At 43.1% G+C, this 21,001-nt stretch overlaps 1 protein-coding gene across 4 annotated transcripts in view; it reads left to right on the top strand.

The window, feature by feature from the left end:
* Bcar3 (BCAR3 adaptor protein, NSP family member) overlaps positions 1 to 13,530 on the top strand; it is a 111,691-nt gene extending 98,161 nt beyond the window's left edge. For all 4 annotated transcript variants that reach the window (XM_060392803.1, XM_021645010.2, XM_021645009.2 and 1 more), the window contains 5 exons: positions 570 to 685; positions 4,987 to 5,158; positions 6,568 to 6,679; positions 6,946 to 7,158; positions 12,917 to 13,530. In XM_060392803.1, coding sequence (XP_060248786.1) covers positions 570 to 685; positions 4,987 to 5,158; positions 6,568 to 6,679; positions 6,946 to 7,158; positions 12,917 to 13,095 — 792 coding nt within the window. In that variant the 3' untranslated portion in view covers positions 13,096 to 13,530. The remainder of the gene's footprint in view (positions 1 to 569; positions 686 to 4,986; positions 5,159 to 6,567; positions 6,680 to 6,945; positions 7,159 to 12,916) is intronic.
* Positions 13,531 to 21,001: the final 7,471 nt, after the last annotated feature.

The following is a 21,001-nucleotide window of genomic DNA, read 5'->3' as shown; positions in this document are numbered from 1 at the left end:
AATGTGTACCAAATCTTCAGGCTGTGACAACCACTTAGGAGTTCGCTCAGTCGTTTGCCCACTCAGCTTTGTGTGTGTTCATGTACGTGTAGTGTGTGGAGCTCAGAGGACAGACCCAGGTGTCCTGAGGAGCTGTACTCCTCATTAGATGAGAGACCTCTCTTACTGAGACCTGGGGCTTGCCACATAGGCTGGCTGGCTGGCTGGTGAGATCCAGAGGTCCATCTGTCTCTGCCTCCTCAGTGCTGAAGATTAGGGGCCCATGCCACCATGCCTGGCTTTTTACACGGGCACTAAGAACCAAATTTGGGTTTTCATGCTTATGCAGCGAGCAATTTATGGACCAAACTATTTCCCCAGCCCCTCCCCCAGTTTTATATTTTATTATGTCTATTAAGATTCTTCAAATATCATGTATGAGAAACGTTTTGCATGTTGTCACTCAATACAAGCACATTCCATCCACAGCCACAGGGATTCTGTGTACTATATTTCTTTCCTCACGCTAAATTAACAACTGGGGCCAATCCACTTCCTGATCCAGCGAATTTCTCCTTGGCTCCTGACAGGTTGCTAGGATACTGGAAGTCTCTGAAGACATGAAGAGGAGCATGGGTGTGAGCTCAGGACTGGAACTCATTACCTTGCCTCATGGACGCCAGCTGCGCCTGGACATTATAGAAAGGTGAGCAGGCACTTTCAGCTCCTTGCGGGGGGGGGGGGGGGGTCTGTGCGGCAGGATGCAGAGGGAGGGAGGAGCAGCATCGGACTGTCCCGTCACTCCAGGGCTCGCACAACTCTTCTCAAGCCTGAGCTGCAGAATACTTGGAGATGAGCAGACAGTGCAGTGCAAGTCTGGGCCATCACACCTTCCTGGCCCGTTCCTGCCTGGAGGCTGGAGAGTGGCCTTGTTTGAAGCTGGCACGGCTTCAGCCGGAGCACTACCTCCCTGCTGCTTTCCATCTCTCTCACTTTGTCTGTGCAGTGAAGACCCCTTGCTGATTTGTTAGGATTGGGAAGGACCGAGGAGAACAGGTTCTGACCTCTTTCTGCTTTTTTTCTTTTCTTTCTCTCTCTCTTCTTCCTTCCTTCTTTTTCATTCTTCTTTCTTTCTTTCTTTGTTCCTTCCTTCCTTCCTTCCTTCTTTCTTTCTTCTTTCTCTCTCTCTCTCTATTTTGTTTATTGAGACAGGGTTTCTCTGTTTAACAGCTCCAGTTGTCCTGGAACGTGCTTTGTAGATCATGCAGGCCTCAAACTCACAAAGATCCTCCTGCCTCTGCCTCCCAAATGCTGGCAGTGAAGTTGTGCCCCGCCACCAAACAAATCTATCCTTAAGCGATAGATTAGGGATCTCAGGGCTCTGAAGCCAAGCTGACACTTTTCAAAAGCACTGCAAACCCCGGGTAGTACCTTCTCTTGCTGCACTAAAACTACGCTAGCAATTGCATCCTAAGAAAGGGTTTGTTTCAGTTCACAGTCCCTCACGGTGGGGAGGCCTAGACACCAGGAGCTTGAAAGATCTGTGGCTTCAGTGAGGAAGCAAAGAACAGTGAATTCGAGCTGCTGCTCAGTGCCCGTCTCCATTTACACAGTACAGGGTCCCAGCTGGGGAGCCCTGCCACCCACCGTGGCTTGTCTGCATACCTCAGCTAAACCCCCTCCCCAGAGGTCCATCTACCAGCTGATTTTAGATGGCGAGTTGACAGTACTCCCCATCACAGTAGGTGCCCATTAAAACACACATGCCTGTAATCTCAGTACTGGGGAGGCTGAGGCAGGAGAATAGAGTCCAGCCCAGGCTACGAACAAAACAAAACAAAACAAAACAAAAGCACGCCCTTGCCTATGGAATGCTTCGTATGAGACATTCTTTTAAGACTAGATTTTCAGATTATCACAAAAGCTGTTCTCTCTTTCCCTCTCTACCCCTTCTATTCCCCTCCCTCCTTCCTCTTACCCCAACCCTCCTTCCCTCTCTCTCTCCCCTTCCCTCCTTTTCCATTCCCCACTATTTGCAGTAGCCAGGACTGCTGTGGCTTCCATGATATTCCTGGAATATTTTTGCTTATTAATTCTAGGCGTTCCTTTTACTTTTATTTCTTTCTGCTATGATACTATTTCTTAAATTTAATTTTATTTATATATTTATTTATTACAATTTATTCACTTTGTATCCCCACTGCAGCTCCCTCCCTTGTCTCCTCCCAGCCCCACCCACCCTCCCTTTTCTCCCTCTATGCCCTTTCCCTAGCCCCCTGATAGGGGAAGACTTCCTCCCCTTTTATCTGACTCTAGCTTATCTGGTCAAGAGATAAAAAATTTTTTAAGTTGACGTGTGATTATCCATATATGCTAGCAGCTGTTGGCCGCTGGAAGTAAAGACCGCATTTCACAGAACTTTACAAAGATAAGTGTGGGGTTACATGCCTGCAATCCCAGCAGGCAAAGTGGAGGCAGGAGGATCACAGTTTTGATGCTAGTCTGTCATATATACAGTGAGCCCAGGTCAGCCTGGAGACATGGTCTCAACAAACAAAACAAATGACTTTGAGAGAGTGAGGCAGAGGCTGCGGGGTGAGGTGGGTGGCGGGTCAGGAGGAGGATAAATGTTTAGCAAGTGCCCCCCGACTTTGTTCAGGCTCATGGGGAATTGCATGTGGAGCCTCCATGCTAGCCACTTTTCCTGACCAGACGCCTCAGTTCCAGTCTCCTCTTCCTCCTCATGCCCAGCAGCACCTCTCACTTCCCCTGTGTTGTTGTCTGGGTGGTGTAGTCATCCACTTCCTCATTTCTGGAGACTCTGCAATCTGAAATCTCCAGAGCCTTTTTTCTTCTTCTGGCACTGAGAGGTGTGCTAGGGCTGGAGCTGGTCTGTGCCCTGTCAGCAGCTGTGGAGAAACTCTCTTGCTTTTTGTTTTCTTTGTTTTGTTTTGTTTTTCTGACTTAAACTCTTGTTAACATCCTTTTCTTTTTGCTGCTTGCCTAGAATCTTGAACCCTGATTTGTTTCCTATCCATCTCTGACTGTGGGATCTACCCCCAGAGCCTGGGGGATAGTTTGATGAGTTTGGTGTGTTAACTAATAGGCCAAGGTATAAGGAGTCCTGTACTACACAATGACTTCATTTTCTTGCTCTTGAATCAAAACTGCCCTTGACTTATAATTTACCACCTCATTCCTGGGCAGCCTAAGCTGGAGGCATCCTTCTGATAACGTGAGTACCGCTAGTTTCTGGCCACTGACAAGCCACAGACTGAGTCATTCACACACACTCCCTACCCACCACCACCAGGAAGTCCCCAGCAGATGGTGAACAAGTGATTATCATCGCCCAGTTAGCCACTGGTGGCTCGCCACCTCCTAAGGGGTGTGGGAACATAGGGAGGAACGTGAGTGAAACAGGCAATCAGCTCACTGTTGGTTGAAAGAAACGCCTGCAGTGTTGGGCTGAACTAACATTAATACTTTACTACGAGATAAAACTCTTCAACGAATTCAGAAAGTATACAGTTTAGGTATCTGGTTGGATTCATTAGTTAGAAAGACAAGAAATCAGGAATGGGCCATGGTTGGGGGAAAAGGCAAGAGATAGGACAAACAGACAAAACGAGTCAAGATAGCTATCAATTATAGCTGTACAGGGGTCAGAGGCAGGAAGACCACAAATCCAGTAACAGACCAGGCAAATTAACAAGACCTTGTTTCAAAGTAAAAGGTTAAGAGGGGCTAGGGATATAACTCGGGTGTAGAGTGCTTGCCTTGAATGTGCAAGGCCCTGGGTTCAGTTCCCAGCAAAAGAGAGAGACTGTGGTTTACAAATAAAGACAGAGGTGATAAGTTATTTTTGTGCCACATTTTGTTTGTGTCTCCATTTCACAAACCTTTCCCCTGCTTTGCAAGTGAGTGTACACACACACCCACTCATTCACGCAAACATGTACATACTGGTAAAGACACTTGGAGACAGCAGAGCTCATTACTCAGTTAACAGGCGTTAGGGGAATTGGGAAGGTGAGGCAGACATTGACTCACAGCCACCCTTGCTTAAGAGGGGTGAGGGACCAACTACCTCTGCACAGAAGGAGCACAGCAGAGAACAACAGCCCCAACTATGACTTTTCAGGATAGTGTGACCCTGGAGTTTCAAAGGCACATATGGTATCTTAGTAATGATAGCTATAAACTTACTTTTAGCGCTTACATAGTAGCCTGGAAAACTAAGGGAATTTTGGCCCAGTGCAGTAAATTCCTGGGTTCAGATTTACAGAGGGAAGGAAGAAGGCCGCTGTCCGAGCTTCCTGCCACTGCTGACCCTGTTCATAGGGTCCCATTGTTGTGTTATGTACAGAAAAGTCACCCTGCTTCCTGCCCTGAGTCTCTGAGTTTGACCCTTGTAGTTTAGGGTGAGAAAGGGAGAATTATGGTGTGTGTAGGGGGGGTAGGTGCTCTGTTTTATTAGGGCCTGCCCTTACAGAAAATTCCTGCCTACAACTTCAGTCTTTGTCCACTGCTCCAGTCACTCTGTGGCATGTGTACTGGGGCTGCAGGACACCCTTCTTGTCTCCTCTTCCTGTTCTTATACCCATAACATCTTCCTGGATCAAGAGTCAGTCACTCCCTCTCTCCTTTTCCATTCCCCACTAAGTGGAGGCCCAGTTTTCCTCAGAGATAGGACCCCCTGAATGGTGGGGGACTTGATATCTCCTTTAGTCTATGATAGGAGAGAGAACATGTAGCCACATGCGCTTCTGAGGTTCTACTGACCAGGAGGTCCCCTTCATGCTCCCATGTCCAGGGCTGAACATGGTTATATCCTAGGGCATCTTCTTTTCTGAATTCATAGTGCATTCTCTGCCTGGTGTGGGAGCAGCTTTCCAAACTAGCTCCCAGCCAGTGGCACACAAATATCCCTCCTTCTGGATGATTAGGACCATTTTCTCCCCATTTTGTTGACTTGAGCCTGACCCTTGGTCTTCTCCCACTTAGACACAACACCATGGCCATTGGCATTGCTGTGGACATTCTGGGCTGTACGGGCACGTTGGAAAACCGAGCAAGCACCCTCAATAAGATTATCCAGGTGGCAGTGGAACTGAAAGATGCCATGGGAGACCTGTATTCCTTCTCAGCCATCATGAAAGCCCTAGAGATGCCTCAGGTGAGATTCTGGCTTTGTGCTGCCTCCCACACAGTGTGCATTCAACACTGCAGAGTTATCTCTGGCGTCCCTAGCCAGCCTCTAAAGATAAACTGAATTTTAATGAAAGCTGCCTTGGTTATAGGCAGCCAAGAGCACCGTCCTATTTTGATTCTGTTTATAAGAACACTGTAACTGCTGACAGACCACATCTCATCTTTGCTGTGTAATAGCTAGAGTTAGCCTCACTAACAGGCAATATTCCTGAAGAACCAGGTAGGGCAAGATACCATGCTAGAGTTTGTGGCATGGCAGAGGCTGCATCCATTTGGATCATCAGGAATGTAGTGGTTTGGGTAATGACTAGTGAAACCAAGGAATTTAAAGAGCTTGTATTAGAGAACCCATAGACCAGTGGTGCTCAGTCTGTGGGTCACAACCCCTTTGGGGGTCGAGCAACCCTTTTACAGGTTGCTATATCACCTATCTGATATTTACATTATGATCTGTAACAGTAGCAAAATTAGTTTGAAGTAGCATTTTATGGTTGGGGGGGAGGTCACCATAACATGAGGTATTGTATTACAGGGTCGCAATGCGAGGAAGGTTGAGAACTACTTCTCTAGACTGATTTGTCTCAAAATATCTTCCTCCAGTTACCTAAGGCAGTTGTCTAGCTCCCTCACTTTGTCACACTGCTCCCCAGTTAGACTGTCTCAGGTTGGGTCTATGACTTTGTCTGCATTGGCAGAGGCTGGATGCTGTCAGCAGCCTGTCAAACACGATAGGCCTAGGGGGAAGTGAGGTCTGTTGTCTGTCTCAGGTCTGCTTTTCCTTGTGTGAGTGCTTAGAGGACTTTGAGTAGAGGAGTCCTGCAAGCCGGGTCAGACCAGCACCATCAACACCGCTGGGCCTTTATTTCAGCCGTTTCCCTAAACACGGATTATCTCGACAATCCTGCCAGGTGTTCATAGCACCTGTCCTTGCCACTGAGGGACAAATCTGCAGTCACATGTCCTGGAAGTCAGAACCTACTTGGGCACATACTTTTTCCTTCATTAAAATCAGATGACCATGAAAAAATGAGTGGCCACCTTAAAGGCAAGATGCTGGACAGATTGAGCATGTGGCAGCAGAGAACTCACTCTCACTAGCTGTCCTCTGACATGCACACAACTATAACATGACAGTTACTTTAGCATTTATTCTTTTAAAGTCTGCATGCTTTAAATATATTCACACATACAAGCATTTGAGAGTTTGGGATGGGGCATCAGAACAGTGCAGAATAAGGTACAGGGGTTACATTTTCTCTCAACTCACAGCTACTTCTGACAGTGCCCTGCTCATCTAGCGCCTACCCCAAAATTTAAACAGAAAGGTAAGTTTAAAAGAGCATTTCTGAAAACAGTAACCTTTCCCTCTTGCAGATCACAAGGTTAGAAAAAACATGGACTGCTCTGAGACACCACTACACCCAAACAGCCATCCTCTATGAAAAGCAGCTGAAGCCCTTCAGCAAAGTCCTGCATGAAGGCAGAGGTGAGCTCAGGAGGGCAGGATGTGTGCCAGAGCTGCTTCCCTCTCTCCTGGGTTAGTGGATCCTGTTCTCTTGTCAGAGCTTCAAACAGGGCGCGTGCTAAGGCCCTGCCGTCTGCAAGGCTGACGCTGGCCCATGCAATTCTATAATCACACAGTGGCCTTGCATGTACAGATCTGCAGTGGCTACGTGAAACACAGATGACCAGTTGGCTCTGTGATGAACTGTCAACAAAACATGATCTGGGACTTTCTTCCTTGTTCCTCAGAGTCTACCTGTGTCTCACCAAGCAGTGTATCAGTCCCACTGCTGATGCCTCTTGTGACGTTAATGGAACGCCAGATGGTCACCTTTGAAGGAACTGACATGTGGGAAAAAAATGATGAGAGCTGTGAAATTATGCTGAACCACTTGGCAACAGCCAGATTGATGGCTGAGGCTTGGGAGAGCTACAGGATGAATGCTGAGAGGATCTTGGCAGGTAGGCACTAGCTTCTAGAATCCTCTCTATGTACGGATTAAGAGGAAAGAATAAAAAAAAGGGCATAGATGCCCTCAGTTAGAAAAATGAGCAATGAGAAAAGATTAAGGTGTGGATACTACATTTCCTATGTTACTGCTCATTACTTTCTATTTTGGGAATGTCTCAGAACAAAGAAATAGTTTTTACTGTGATGTGTGTGTGCACCTGTGTGGAAGCCAGAGGTCAACTGTAGATGTCCGTCTTCTGGCACCATATGCCCTTTTTTTTTTAATCAGTGTCTCTCACTGGCCTGGAACTTACCATGAGGGATAGGCTGCCTGGCCAACCAGTCCCAGGACCCTTTATCTCTGTCTCCCAGTGTGGGGATTAGAGGTACATACTAGCGTGTGTGCCTGCGCACAGATATACAAGCATACATATATACATATGTATATAAGTATATATGCATGTATATATGGATATAAGTAAGCTTGTATGTATATACTATGTACATATATATTTTTTAAATATATAAATATATATATATTAAGCCTGGCAATGATGGTGCAAACCTTTAATCATAGTACTTGGGAGGCAGAGGATCTCTGTGAGTTCAAGGCCAGCCTGGTCTACAGAGTTTTAAATTATATGTGTGTGTAGGTAGGTAGGTAGGTAGGTAGGTAGGTAGGTAGATAGATAGATAGATAGATAGATAGATAGATAGATAGATAGATAGATAGATAGAGATAGATAGCATGAGTGAAGGTGCACAGGGAGGCCAGAGGCGGCATTCTGTCGAGCTAGCTAGAGGCTTGTAGGCTACCTGACATAGGTGCTAGCAGCCAAACTCAGGTCCTCTACAGTACACATTCTTAACCACAGAGCCACTTCTCAGGTAACCATGACCAGCTTAAAAAATATTTTTTGATAATTTCATACACGAGTACTATATTTGTATAATTTCTGCCACATTTCCCTTTACCTCCTTCCAAGCCTCCCTATGTAGATTGCTTTAATTAACATGCACACACACAAGTATGTATCTGTAACTATAACCTGAGTCCATATGTGTATGTGTGTAGGGATGACCATTTAGGATTGGATCACCCATCAGGGTCTTATCTTGGAGGCGACTGATTCTTCTCTTAGCCACCATTAATTACCTTGTGTTGCCATTGTACAGGCTGGTTTAGGTGACCATATTTTTGAGATTTCATGGGTGCAATTTTCTTTCATATGTAGAAGACATATGTCTTGGTCCTCTGGCTCATATAATCTTTCCACAGCCTCTTCCTTGATGTTCCCTGAACGTTAGGTGTAGAGCTTGGGTTGTAGATGTATCAACTGGGGGATGGGCAGCCCACGGTAAATTCTTCTCTGCATCTTGACTACTTGGGGATTTTTGTTGATGGTCACTATCTGCTGCAAAAAGCAACTGCTTTGATTAGGGGCAAGAACTACACCTCTCTGTGGATAAAAGGACAGATATTTAGAATGCAGTTGGGAATTACAGTGGTTTAGGAAAATGGTGATAGTGGTAGGTTTTCCCCTGACCTCATCAACCACAGGCAGTTGGCTAGGTTTACAGTACCAGGCACGAATTCCCTTCTGTTGAGTGTGCCTTAAATTCAACTAGATGGCTGTTGGTTACTCCCAAGATAAAGGTATCACTTTTGCACCCTTGTAAATACCTTGCTGTGATAGTCATAGTTGTGGCTCACAGGCTTTAAAGCCAAGTAGGACTTTTAATTGCTCTTCTCCTTTGATAGCTTGCACAGTACCCACAGATGTTATGAGAGCTAGTTCTCATGGAGGCTTCCAGGTCAATTCTGGCTGCACTCATCCAGGTCCCTGTCTAAAGAATGTGCTATCTTCAGCAATAGGGTCTTACCTTCAAGTTCTGGGAGTCTCTTGAACCCCTTTGATGAAAGACTCAAAGGTTTTCTATACCTGGCACTAGGGTTTCTGTTAAATTGGCTGGCTCTTGGGGGGACATTATCACCCCAAATGGTGTAACTTCATTTAAATTATTTATATGTGCATAAATATACATGAATATATGTAAACAAATTGTTTCTTAATAGCTTTTTTTCAATCACCATAGGTTTTTTTTTTTAAGTGGGAACGAGGGAGGGAGATGGGATAAAGCCTCTCTCCCAGTTTTCTTCTTCATAGCATCTGTGTCCTATCGTTCCCTTCTCTAGAGCTCTCCACACAATCCACCATGGTCCCTTTTCATGAGGCATTTGTCTTGGTTTTCCCCCTCAGAATAGTATTTCCTATTTCATTACCTAAAAAATTCATTTTCCACTTTCTTTGCAGCTGAATAGTATTTTCTAGTGTATAAGCACCACACTTTCATTATCCATTCATCAGCTGAAGGACGTTTAGGTTCTTTCTATTTTCTAGGTATTGTGAGTAGCATACAGTGAACATGGCTGAACAGGTATCTGTGTGGTGCAATGTGAAGTCCTTTGGGCATATGCCAAGGAGTGGCATAACTGGATCATACAGTAGAGCTGAGATTTTTGAGAATTTGTCATACTAATTTTTACTACAGTTCCACCAACAGTGAATAAGGATTCCCCTTTCCCCACATTCTTGCCAGCATTTCATGTTTTCTTGATTTTAGCCATTCTAAGGTAATGGGGTAGGTAAGATGAAATCTCAAAGCAGTTTTAATTTGCATTTTCCTAATTGCTAAAGATGGCGAACACTTTTAAAGGTATTTCTTAGCCATTTTTTTTTTGTTTTGTTTCTTCTTTTGAGAAACCAATAGCACATTTAAAAAATTGGGCTATTTGTCTTTTTGACTGTTTTGAGTTCTTCTCAAAAGAGGATAGTAATCCTCTGTCAGAAGCTTTTTTTGTGTGTTCTGATGTTGCATTTGTCAGCTGCTTATGTGCAGCTTTTTTAAGTGTATTCTGGGGATTGAACTCAGGCCTTTGTGCTCACACAGCAAATGCTTTACTGACTGAGCTGTCTTTCCCAACCTGGAATTATCATTCTAACTCATCCCCAAACTGTATCCTGTAATTCCAGGTAATTTAGGGGTCTTGTATCTTCTTTCTTCTGTGGTCTATCGGGGGACAGGATAAATAAAAGGCAGAGTTGAGAAGAACGTGAACCATTAACACCTGGAAAGGCATAGCCACCATAAGTGTTCTATCTAGACTTCATGGGGTTCCTTGCTCCAAGTGTCCCTCACATTCTGGTGAGTGCTGTGTAAACTGAACTTTAAGCTCTGTAGTAGAGAGCAGCTTCCTCAGACAGACTGATAACCAGTCATCACAGGTGTGTGTGTTCCACTTAGTTAAGTGGTGATTCTCAAGGTGCTCAGAGGCATCTAGACGCACAGCGTGTGTAGAATGCGCCATGGAACACTCAGGAAGAGTAACTGACTTAGTTGCTCAGAGACAGTAGTGGGAATAACCCAGAAGGAAAACAATTCCACTGTTTTTAGTTACTTTTGTGCTGTTTGTGAGGCAGGGTCTCATAGATCCCACACTGGTCTCAAAATCACTATACAGCCAAGGATGACCTTGAACTTCTTGACCCCTCTGCTGCCATCCTCTTAAGTGCTAGGATCACAGGTATACACCACCATGCCAGATTTACAATGGAGGGGGAGTGAGCCCAGGGCTTTATGCTAGGTAAACATTCTACCCAATGAGCTATGTCCTCAGCCTCCTTTATCAATTCCTAAAACACAGAAGTCATTTGGCAGAAAGCAGAGATGGGCTGAGTTGGGAATTCTACCCAGAGTAAAACCCCAGATTTTGAGAGAGCTTCGGAAGAGTGTAGTGTGTGACCTGAAGAATGGCCAGCATCACTGAAAATGGAGGGGCTAAAGCTCAGGGAGGTTTAAACACAGGAGACAGTCACGTTTGGTTAAATGACATGGGAGGATGGCTGCAAAGTTGAATGGAGGTAAAAGAAGAAAGTGTCTTAGGAATCGATTGCTGCACAAAGAACTTTAGCCAAAGCATTGGGGGAAATTGACTAATTTTTCAAGCCCTTCAAGACACGGTGTGGGACAGAATAGGCCTATTTCATTTTTAAAAGAACGTTGCTACCTTAGAACTACACGCCATTCTGAGTGTAATAGTCATTAGTGCCATATACTTTTTTTTTTTTTCCCCTCACAGAGTGCTGGGGGTCTGCTGACTGGATGGCCCAGTCAACAGAGGACCTGATGTCAGTCTCTAGAATCCACATAAAAAAGCCAGACATGGTAGTTAGTGTATGTGCTTGTAATCTCAGCACTGGTAAAGCAGAGACAGGAGAATCCCTGGGGCCACTGGCCAGCAAGCATGGCCTATTTGATGAGATCCAGGCCAATGAAAGATTCTGAAATAATAAGGCAGGTCCCTACTTTTATACACATGCACACTCAACACAAAGTCCTTGGGTTTGGTAGTGTGACTCAGATAACAAAAGTATACAATTCAATTAAATAGATATTAAAACATCTATGGCATGGCATAATTTGGCATTATGGCATTTGATATGGCATAATTACTGTATTTGGATAAACTTAACGATGCTTGAAGCCAACCTATAGCAAATCACTTTAGCTCTTATTTTCTTTTCCACCTTTGAAGTATAAAAAGTTCTTGTAAGAAAACATAAAAGAAACTCATAGTGCCCCTAATAAGCAGATTTCTTTGGACATATAATGTGTAAACCTTAACCAAAACACTGATTAATCATGATTTTTAATTTTGGCTTTTTAAAACTTTAAGTAAAAAAGGAAGATACTAGCAGGGGAAATAGTGGTAAACATGTATCTTAAACATAAGACTTGTAAAAACCTCTTAAGACTTACCAAGTAATTTAAATAGACGCTACATAAGACACAGAAGCGGTAAGGGAATAACTTATTTAGGAATGGAAGTTCTGACTGCAGTGAGATACCTACATGGTTCTAATGAAGAATATTGATAAAACTTGGGCACAGAGATATTGGGATTTTCAGGTATTACTAGTGATACAAAACTGAAGCATTTAGGACTAGTTCTTTAAAAATAAACATGGGCTTATTGTATGACCCAATTTATCCTAGAGAAAGGAAAACAAACGTTCACACGGGCTTGTACATGGTGACATTAATCACAGTATATCAGTTAGTGAATGGGTTAACAAAATCTGTTATGTCCATACTAATGCCTACTAGCTAGCAGTAAAACAGAATGTGTTATTGCTAACATGCCCCACACAGAACAGCCTGAAAACCATCATACACAGTGAAAGGAGCCTGGCAGGACAGTGCACGACACCATGTGACTCCATTTCCATCATACTTCCTAATAAGCACAGGAGCACCCAAGCTCCTCAGTGGTTGTCTAGGACCGGGGCAAGAACACAGACTAGCTGTCCGGAACTATGAGGGAACTTCCTAGGCTGAGGAAAGTATCCTGAGGCTATACACGAATCAAACCTTACAGCTAAGATAGTTGAATCACATGGAATGCAGTTGAATCATGTGACATTCTGCATCAGTAAAGTTGTTACAAACAACCCCAGACAAGGCACCAGCCACCAACACTCGTGAAAGCCCCACAGCCCCACAGTGAACAAAGGCTCCGTGAGTTAACCTGTGAATTCTTTGAAGCTGGTCAAATGAGGAGATCCTACATTTTTCTTTGGAAGCATTTTTTAGAATACTGAGAGGTGGAAGGTCATTTTAATTCTGCTTTAAAACAAGCTTTCATTCATTTTTGAATTTTTATTTGTAGGTAGAACGAACTGAACTTACCTGTTTTATTTTGATTAGATTTTCAACCAGATGAAGAAATGAGTGAAATCTTGAAGACTGAGTTTCAGATGCGATTGCTGTGGGGCAGCAAGGGTGCCGAAGTCAACCAGACTGAGAGATATGACAAGTTCAACCAGATTTTAACTGCCCTCTCTCGTAAACTGGAACCACCTTCTGTGAAGCAGGCCGAGATGTGAGATCTGTCCAGACGACCTTGGGCCAGCACCGAGCTTCTCCAGTCCTGCTGGGAATGTTATCACCTGATAAAGTGATAATGTGCAAATCTAACAAGTTACAAGCTTTTAATATCCATAGGATATTAAATTGCACAGAGCATACTTATTTATGAATTGTTTAAAATTACTACTGATTTTTAAAATGAATGGTAATTTATTGTTAAGATAACTATTGCTAATGTTGATCAGCAAATTTAAGAAGACATAGCTATGTTGCTGGTTGTTTAATACCGTGGTATTTGACCATTCTTACTTTTAATTCCATGTCAGATAAATGTAAATAGAGGCATTTAAAAGAAAAGCATGAAACAGTACAGAAGGTATCAGTTATATGATATTCTTTCAATATGAAACTGTAAATAGCCATGAGTGGAAATATATCTTTTTGTGAAATAATTGTATCCTATTTCTTTAATATAGACTCAACCTAACATGACAGCTCTAACTCTGGGATTCTAAGGAACTTTCTTCCCTATCCCCATATTAAACCAAAAGTAACAGAAGTGGTTGGAAATACAAGGGTTCTGCTGAAAGATACAGAATGAATAGTGAGCCAAGAGTCTTGCTTCAAAAGACCTAGGTTCAAACTCAAGGGCAAGTTCTTGCCAACAGTCAGACTGAGCACCCGAGATGGCAGCTGCCGTTCTAGTTCATGACACAGTTGGTCTCCCACACTGGCTCCCCTGGGAAACCCTCCCAGGCACACTTGGAGCAATGCTTTCCTTTTCTTAGTTCTTCTGGTTTCTCTTACCTGTGTGTTGGTTACTTTCTGTGGCTGTGCCCCAGATCGACTTGGGGAACAGAGGGCTTACTTTGGCTTATGGTTCCAAAGGGACGAGAACACCATGGCAGAAGTGACATGGAAAGAGTGGGGCAGAGCTTGGCAGCAGGGAGCCCTAATCACACTTTATCTGCACACAGGGAGCAGAGTAAGAACAGGAAGTAGGGAAGACATGTTTCCTCCAGCAAAACTCCACCTCCTGAAGGTTCTCCCAAACAGCACCACCAACTTGGGATGTACTGTTGAAATACATGAGCTTTTGGGGGACATTTTCACCACACCAATCTCTAAGAGAAGGCAAACCTTAACACTTTTACAATATACATTATTTGCTATAATTCGAATGAACTTAAATATATAGAAGAAGCATGTAAACTAATTGTTTCCTCTACCTGATAAATAAACAAACCTGACAGGCTCATTTTCTAGGTTTCTGGCTCCCTCCACCCCCGCCAAACAATACTGTCTAGCATTTAAATACTCTCCATTTTTTCACTGTAAAAAATTTAGAATACAAGATTTAAAAATATTCTGCCATCAACTATCAAACAGTTAACTATTTGTTTTCCTATTTCTTTTTGTTTGTTTGTTTGAGACAGGGTCTCACTATGGAGCCTGGCTGTCATAGAACTCACTTTATCAGGCCAGTCTTGAACTGAAAAGATATCTTCTTGCCTCTGCCTCCAAGTGCTGGGTTTAAAGGCATGTGCCATCATGCCTGGCTTGTTTTTCTATCTTTAAGTATTTAAATCACACCATATTTTATAGTCATAAAACAAGCCATGAAGTTTTTCACAATATTAAATAGTCCTTAGAGCAAAGATTGATCGTTTCCAGATATTACACTGTAAACAGGGCCTTAAAAATACAATATAACATAGCCACTTAAATACACTGTCCTAGTTTGCTTTTTGTTGCTGTGATTAAGCACTGATTCAAACACACTTGGGTTGGAAAGAGATTATTACAACTTACAGCTTAGCGACATCAGCAAGGGAAGCCAGAGCAGGAATTCAATGCAGGAACCTGGAGGCTGGAACTTGGGACAGAGGCCACAGAGGAATAACATTGCCTTGCTTCTTGCCTCTGCATCCTTACACAATTCAGAACCACCTGCCTGAGGTGGCATCACCTACAGTGGGCTGGGACCTTCCACATCAACCATTAATCAAGAAAATGTCTCATAGACATGTCCACAAGCCAATCTGATGACAATGCCTCAACTGGATTCCCTCTTCCTGGGTGACTCTATTTGTGTGAAGCTGACAAAGGAGCACAGTTACCTACAGAACCAAGCATGAGACTCAAGCTGTGGCCAGTTTAACGCAACTGTTAGCTGTATTAACACAACTCTTAGCTACTATTAGTTTCAAATCCTAGACTCTCTCTTTCCATTACTACAACCTAGAACCGTAAGCGCTTACCACCTCTTAAAGGCACTATTGCATTTGTGTGTATATGTGTGCATGTTGTGTGTACTTGTTTGTGTGTATTTGCATGGGAAGGGTCGAAGTCAATGCTGAGTGTTTTGTGACACTGCTATTTTTTTTTTTAATGTTTTTGAGATGGTCTTTCACTGTACCTGGGGCTGATTTGGCTACAGTAGTTCACCAAGGAGCTTTAGGAATCCATCATTCTCCATGCCTGGCTTTATGTGAGGGATGAGTGACTAACTTAGGCACCCATATTTATACACCAGGAATTCTGTGGATGGAATCACTCAGCCACCTCTGCACAGCATTTATTTGTTCTTAGTAAGAAAGGGTCTCTTGTATCCCAGGCTGTACTACAGCTTACTGTGTAGCCAAGGATGACCTTGAATTTTAATTCTACAGCTTTCCCAAATGCTGGGATCACAAGCATGTGCTACCACATCCAACCTACACTTGTCAATTGTTGGGGTAAGGGAGGATACATCTACTTTGGGCAATATAAAGGTTTAGATGCCTTTAGAAAGCTGTTTCACAATTAAGCAGAGAGAAACTTAAAGCAATTCTACTAAAATCAGGGACAAGACAAGCCTGACCTTCTCTCCAACTCTTCAATATAGTACTTGACATTTTAGCTAGAGCAAGAAGACAATTAAAGGAGATCAAATGAATACAAATTGGAAAGGAAAAAAAGTATATATATCTGCAGATATGATACTATACAGAAGTGACCCCAAAAATTCTACCAGAGAACTTCTACAGTTAATAAACACCTTCAGCAAAGTGGCTGAATACAAAATTAACTAAAAAAAAAAAAAAAAAAAAAAATCAGTAGCCTATCTGTATACAAACGATAAACGGGCTGGCTGAGAAAGAAAGTAGGGATAAAACACCCTTCATAATAGCCACAAATAATATAAAATATCTTGGTGTAACTCTAATGAAGCAAGTGAAAAGACCTGTGTAACAAGAACTTCAAGTTTTCGAAGAAAGAAATTGAAGAAGCTATCAGAAGATAGAAAGATCTCCCATGTTCACAGATCAGTAGGATTAACATAGTAAAAATGGCCATTTTATTAAAAGTAATTTACAGATTCAACATGATTCTTTATAGACTTTAAAAGAATAATACTCAATTTCATATGGGAAAACAAAAACCCAGGATAGCTAAAACAATCCTGTACAACAAAAACTTCAAGAGGCATCACCATTCCCAATTTCAAGCTGTACTACAGAACAACAGTAATGAAAACCTTAGTTTAAAAACATTGGCTTACCAATGGAATCAAATTGAAGACTCCAAAGCAAACCCATACACCTATGGACACTTGATTTTTGATAAAGAAGCCAAAACTATACAATGGGGGGGGGGGGGGGAGAAGCATCTTTAACAAATGGTGCTGGTCTAACCGGGTGTTTGCATGTAGAAGAATGCAAATAGATCCGTATCTATCACCTTGTACAAAACTCAGGTCCAAGTGGATCAAAGACTTCAATATAAAGCTAGAATACACTAAATTGGATAGAAGAGAAAGTGGGGGAATAGCCTTGAACTCATTGGTACAGGAGACCACTTCTTGAACTGAAAACACCAGCAGCTCAGACATTAAGATCAACAATTAATAAATGGGATCTCATGATATTGAAAAGCTTCTGTAAGGCAAAGGACAGAAATTTAGAAATAGTTCTACCTCAAGACCCAGCTATATCATTCCTAGGCATATGCCTAAAAGATGTTCCACCATACAGCAAGGAAACTTGCTTAACTCTGTTCATAGCAGCTTTATTCATAATAGCCAGAAACTGGAAACCTAGATGTCCCTCAACCAAAGCATGGATAAAGAAAATGTGGTACATTTATACAATGGAATATTATTCAGCTATTAAAAACAATGACATGAAATTTGTAGGCAAATGAATGAATCTAGAAAAGATCATCCTGACTGAGATAACTCAGACCCAGAAATACACACATGGTATGTACTCACTTATAAGTGTATATTAGCCATAAAGTACAGGATATCCATGCTACAATCCACAGATCCAAAGAAGCTAAGTAACAGGTAGGGCTCAAGGGGTGACAATTGAATCTCACTGAGAAAGAAAATAAACCAGACATGGGGGCAGGTTAATGGAGGGAGGGGACTGGGTTGAGGAGGGCTGGGAGGGAAGCAGGAAGGACTAAGGTGAGGGATGATGGATGGAGAGTACTGAGTGAGAGATCTGGAATCGTTGGGATGAGCCAGAAACCTAAGACAATGGAAACTCCCAGGTGTCTATGAGGGTGACTCTAGCTAAGCCTCCTAGCAATGAGGGATATAGAACCTGAAAAGGCCATCTAGTATAAACAGAAAAAAAACCTCAGTGAAGGAACAGGACACCAACCCTGCCACAAAACCTTCAACCCTCAATCTGTCCTGCCTGTAAGATGTACAGGGGTAAAGATGAAGCAGAATTTGAGGGAAGGGCCAACAAATGACTGGCCCAGCTTGAGACCTATGCCATGAAAGAGAGCCCACCCCTGACACTATTAATGATATTCTGCTATAATTGAAGGCACTTAGCGTAACTGTCACCTGAGAGGCTTCACCCTGCAACTGATGGAAACAGATACACAGGCCCACAGCCAAACATTAGGTGGAGCTTGGGAAACCCTGTGGAAGAGGGGGAAAGACTGAAGGAGCCAGAGCGGTCAAGGACTGCACAAGAAAACCTTCGGAACCAACTAACCTGGGCTGACAGGGGCTCATAGTGACTGGCCTGCCAAGTAGACAGCACGCATGGGGTAGACCTAGGCTCTCTACACAAATGCAAGTTGTGCAGCTAGGTCTTCAGGTGGGACACCCAGCAACAGGAGCAGGGGCTATCTCTGACTCTTGTCTGTCTTTAGATCCCTTTCTCCTAACTCTCAGCCTTGTCTAGTCTCTCTAGAAGTAGATACCCTAGTTCTACTGCAACTTGATATGCCAAGGCTGGTTAATATCCACGGGAGGCCTCCCCTTCTCTGAGGAGAAAAGGAGGAAACGGAAGGATGTGGGTGAGGAGAGGTAAAAGGATGGGGACTGGGAGGAGGGAGGTGAAGATGTTATGTAACATCAATAACAACAACATGGTGAAACTCAGCCTTTAATCCCAGCACTCAGGGAGACAGAGGCAGGTGCATCTCTGTGAGTTTGAGGGCAGCCTCGTCTACAAAGTGAGTCCAGGACAGCCAAGGCTCTTACACAGAGAAACCATGTCTCAACAAAAAACAAAAACAACCCCCCCCCAAAAAAAAACCATGGTGAATAAAAAATTTAAAAAAAAGCTCTTTCATAAAAGAACCCTAAATAATGGTTAATGTCTTTTAACAAACTCAATTTTTATGTAGTCTTTTAAAATTGAGCTCAATGATAGAGAATCTATCTTGGAACACTCCCTCCCCTCCTCAACCACAAAAGGTACAAAAAAAGCTAATCACCTAGAAGTAAACCTGAAGAAAAACACTAAAGTCCGCCCAATGAATGGAAAAATGTCTTGGAGTTGTTGAACTTGAAATGCCCCATAAACGGGAAGCCTACTTCCCGTTGTGAGGGTTGTGAGGGAGCATCTATTGGGAAAGGGAAGATAAGAACTGATTACCAGATATATTCTGGGTCTCTAGAGACAGAACCAACATATACTTATTCAAAGATTGTACAACTTACAGGATTACGGAGACTAAGAAGTCCCATTGTCAGGCCATCTGCACACTGGAGACCCTGGAGTGCTGCAGCCTTTCAGTCCCAGTCCTCAGAATCAGGAAAACCAATGGTGTATTCTTTTAGTCCAGAGCAAAGGACTAAGACTCTGGGAGTTCCTCCTGTCAGTGCTAGAGTCCAAAGTCCAAAGGAGAAGTCATAAAAGATGGGAAAACCATCCCAGCTCCAGAAGAGAATCCACTGTTCCTCTGTGCTTACATGCTGTCAAGGTTCCCTGCCCAATTAATGCCCATCTATACTGACTGAGGTTGAAAATTTCCCAACCACTCACGTGCCAACCTCTAGAAACAACCCGACACACCCAGTAATAATGCTTTCCTTCCAATTTTCTAGGTATCCTTTAATCCAGGCAAATCCACACCTGGCATTATCCACCATCCCACAAAGTATGCCTGTCTCCATGAAGAAAGACTGTGACCTTCAGTGAGGTTTTGCAGCCATGGTTCTCACCATACAGGTCTGGCAATGCAACACAACACACACACACACATATCATAACCAAGATACTGATTTATTGTGATCCCACGTTGATGCAGCCTACTAGGCAGATACATGTTTGTCTTGCTAGATATAACAACTTACTAAAAAGCTACAGTTCAAAATAAGAAACCATTGTTAGGGACTAGAGAGATGGCTCAGTGCTTAAGAGCACTGGCTGCTCTTCCAGAGGTCCTGAGTTCAGTTCCCAGCAACCACAGGGTGGCTCACAACCATCTATAATGAGATCTGGTGCCCTCTTCTGGCACGCAGGTGTACATGCTGATAGAGCACTCATATGTAAAATAAACAAGTAATTTTTTTTAAAAGAAAAGAAAAAAAGATTAGAACTCCTGGCTCACAAGGGTAGGTCAGGATGTGGAACAAAGAATCCTTTAAACTGAAACTGCTAGAACGGAGCATTATCTTTAAACCTGAAAATTAATTTAACACCGTCTTACTGTTCTATTGCAGTGAAGAGACACCGTGACCGAGGCAACTTATAAAAGAAAACATTTAACTGGGTGCTTACTTACAGTTCCAGAAGGTTAGTCTATGACCATCAAGGGCCAGAAGTACAGTAGCAGACATGAATGATGCTTGGAGCAGTAGCTGAGAGCTCACACCTGATCTGTAAGTTGCAGGCAGAAAGACTGGGTCTGCTGTGGGCTTTTGAAACCTCAACGCCCATCCCCAGTGCCACACCTCATACTCTTTCCTAAAGAGTCCACCAACTAAGGACAAGCATTTAAATACATGAGCTTATGGAGACCATTTTCATTCAAATCCCTATAAACATATAAACTTGAATACCACTTCTAGGTACAGAGTTCGGAGAAAGCTCTGTGTCAGTAATCGCATGTGTGAATATTCTCAAGCAATGCTGTTTAGTCTAGACAAAGTTCAGGAAATAGCCAAAATGTTCACCAAGACAATAGGTAGATGTGTATTTAAGTAATAGACGACTATACACAGTAAATGAACTATGGAAGTGAATAACCACATGGTGAACATTGGGCGAAAATCAAACTTAAGATATAGGAATACTGAAAGTATGTAACAAGGGAGTGAGCTGTTACATTATACCCATAAAACATAAATATATAAGCCAATGGGCAAACAAAACGAGTTTTCACTTTTCCAATAAACTACATAGTAAAAATTCAAGAGACAGAAGTTTCCCAAATTGCCAGCAATCTTCAGAGCCTTTGTTTTGCCAGTGGGGAGTAGACTACTGTCTGCAACTGCTGGGCAGAAGGCATGTCACTTCTGTGACCTCTGTTCAGGGGACCATTTTTTCAGTGATTTCCTCCTCAGAATTCAGTCATGAATTTACTAATGTGCTGTCCAGCACCTGCAGAAGAGCTATGCAGTGATGACCCCAGACAACATCCAGGTGCCGACTATATGGACAGAGCAACGGCCAGAGCATAGCAGGG

Source organism: Meriones unguiculatus, chromosome 10, assembly GCF_030254825.1.
Source record: "Meriones unguiculatus strain TT.TT164.6M chromosome 10, Bangor_MerUng_6.1, whole genome shotgun sequence".
In the NCBI taxonomy this organism is placed as follows: domain Eukaryota; kingdom Metazoa; phylum Chordata; class Mammalia; order Rodentia; family Muridae; genus Meriones; species Meriones unguiculatus.
Note: the sequence above shows the minus strand (reverse complement) of the source record. Positions and strands in the feature narration are given on the sequence as shown.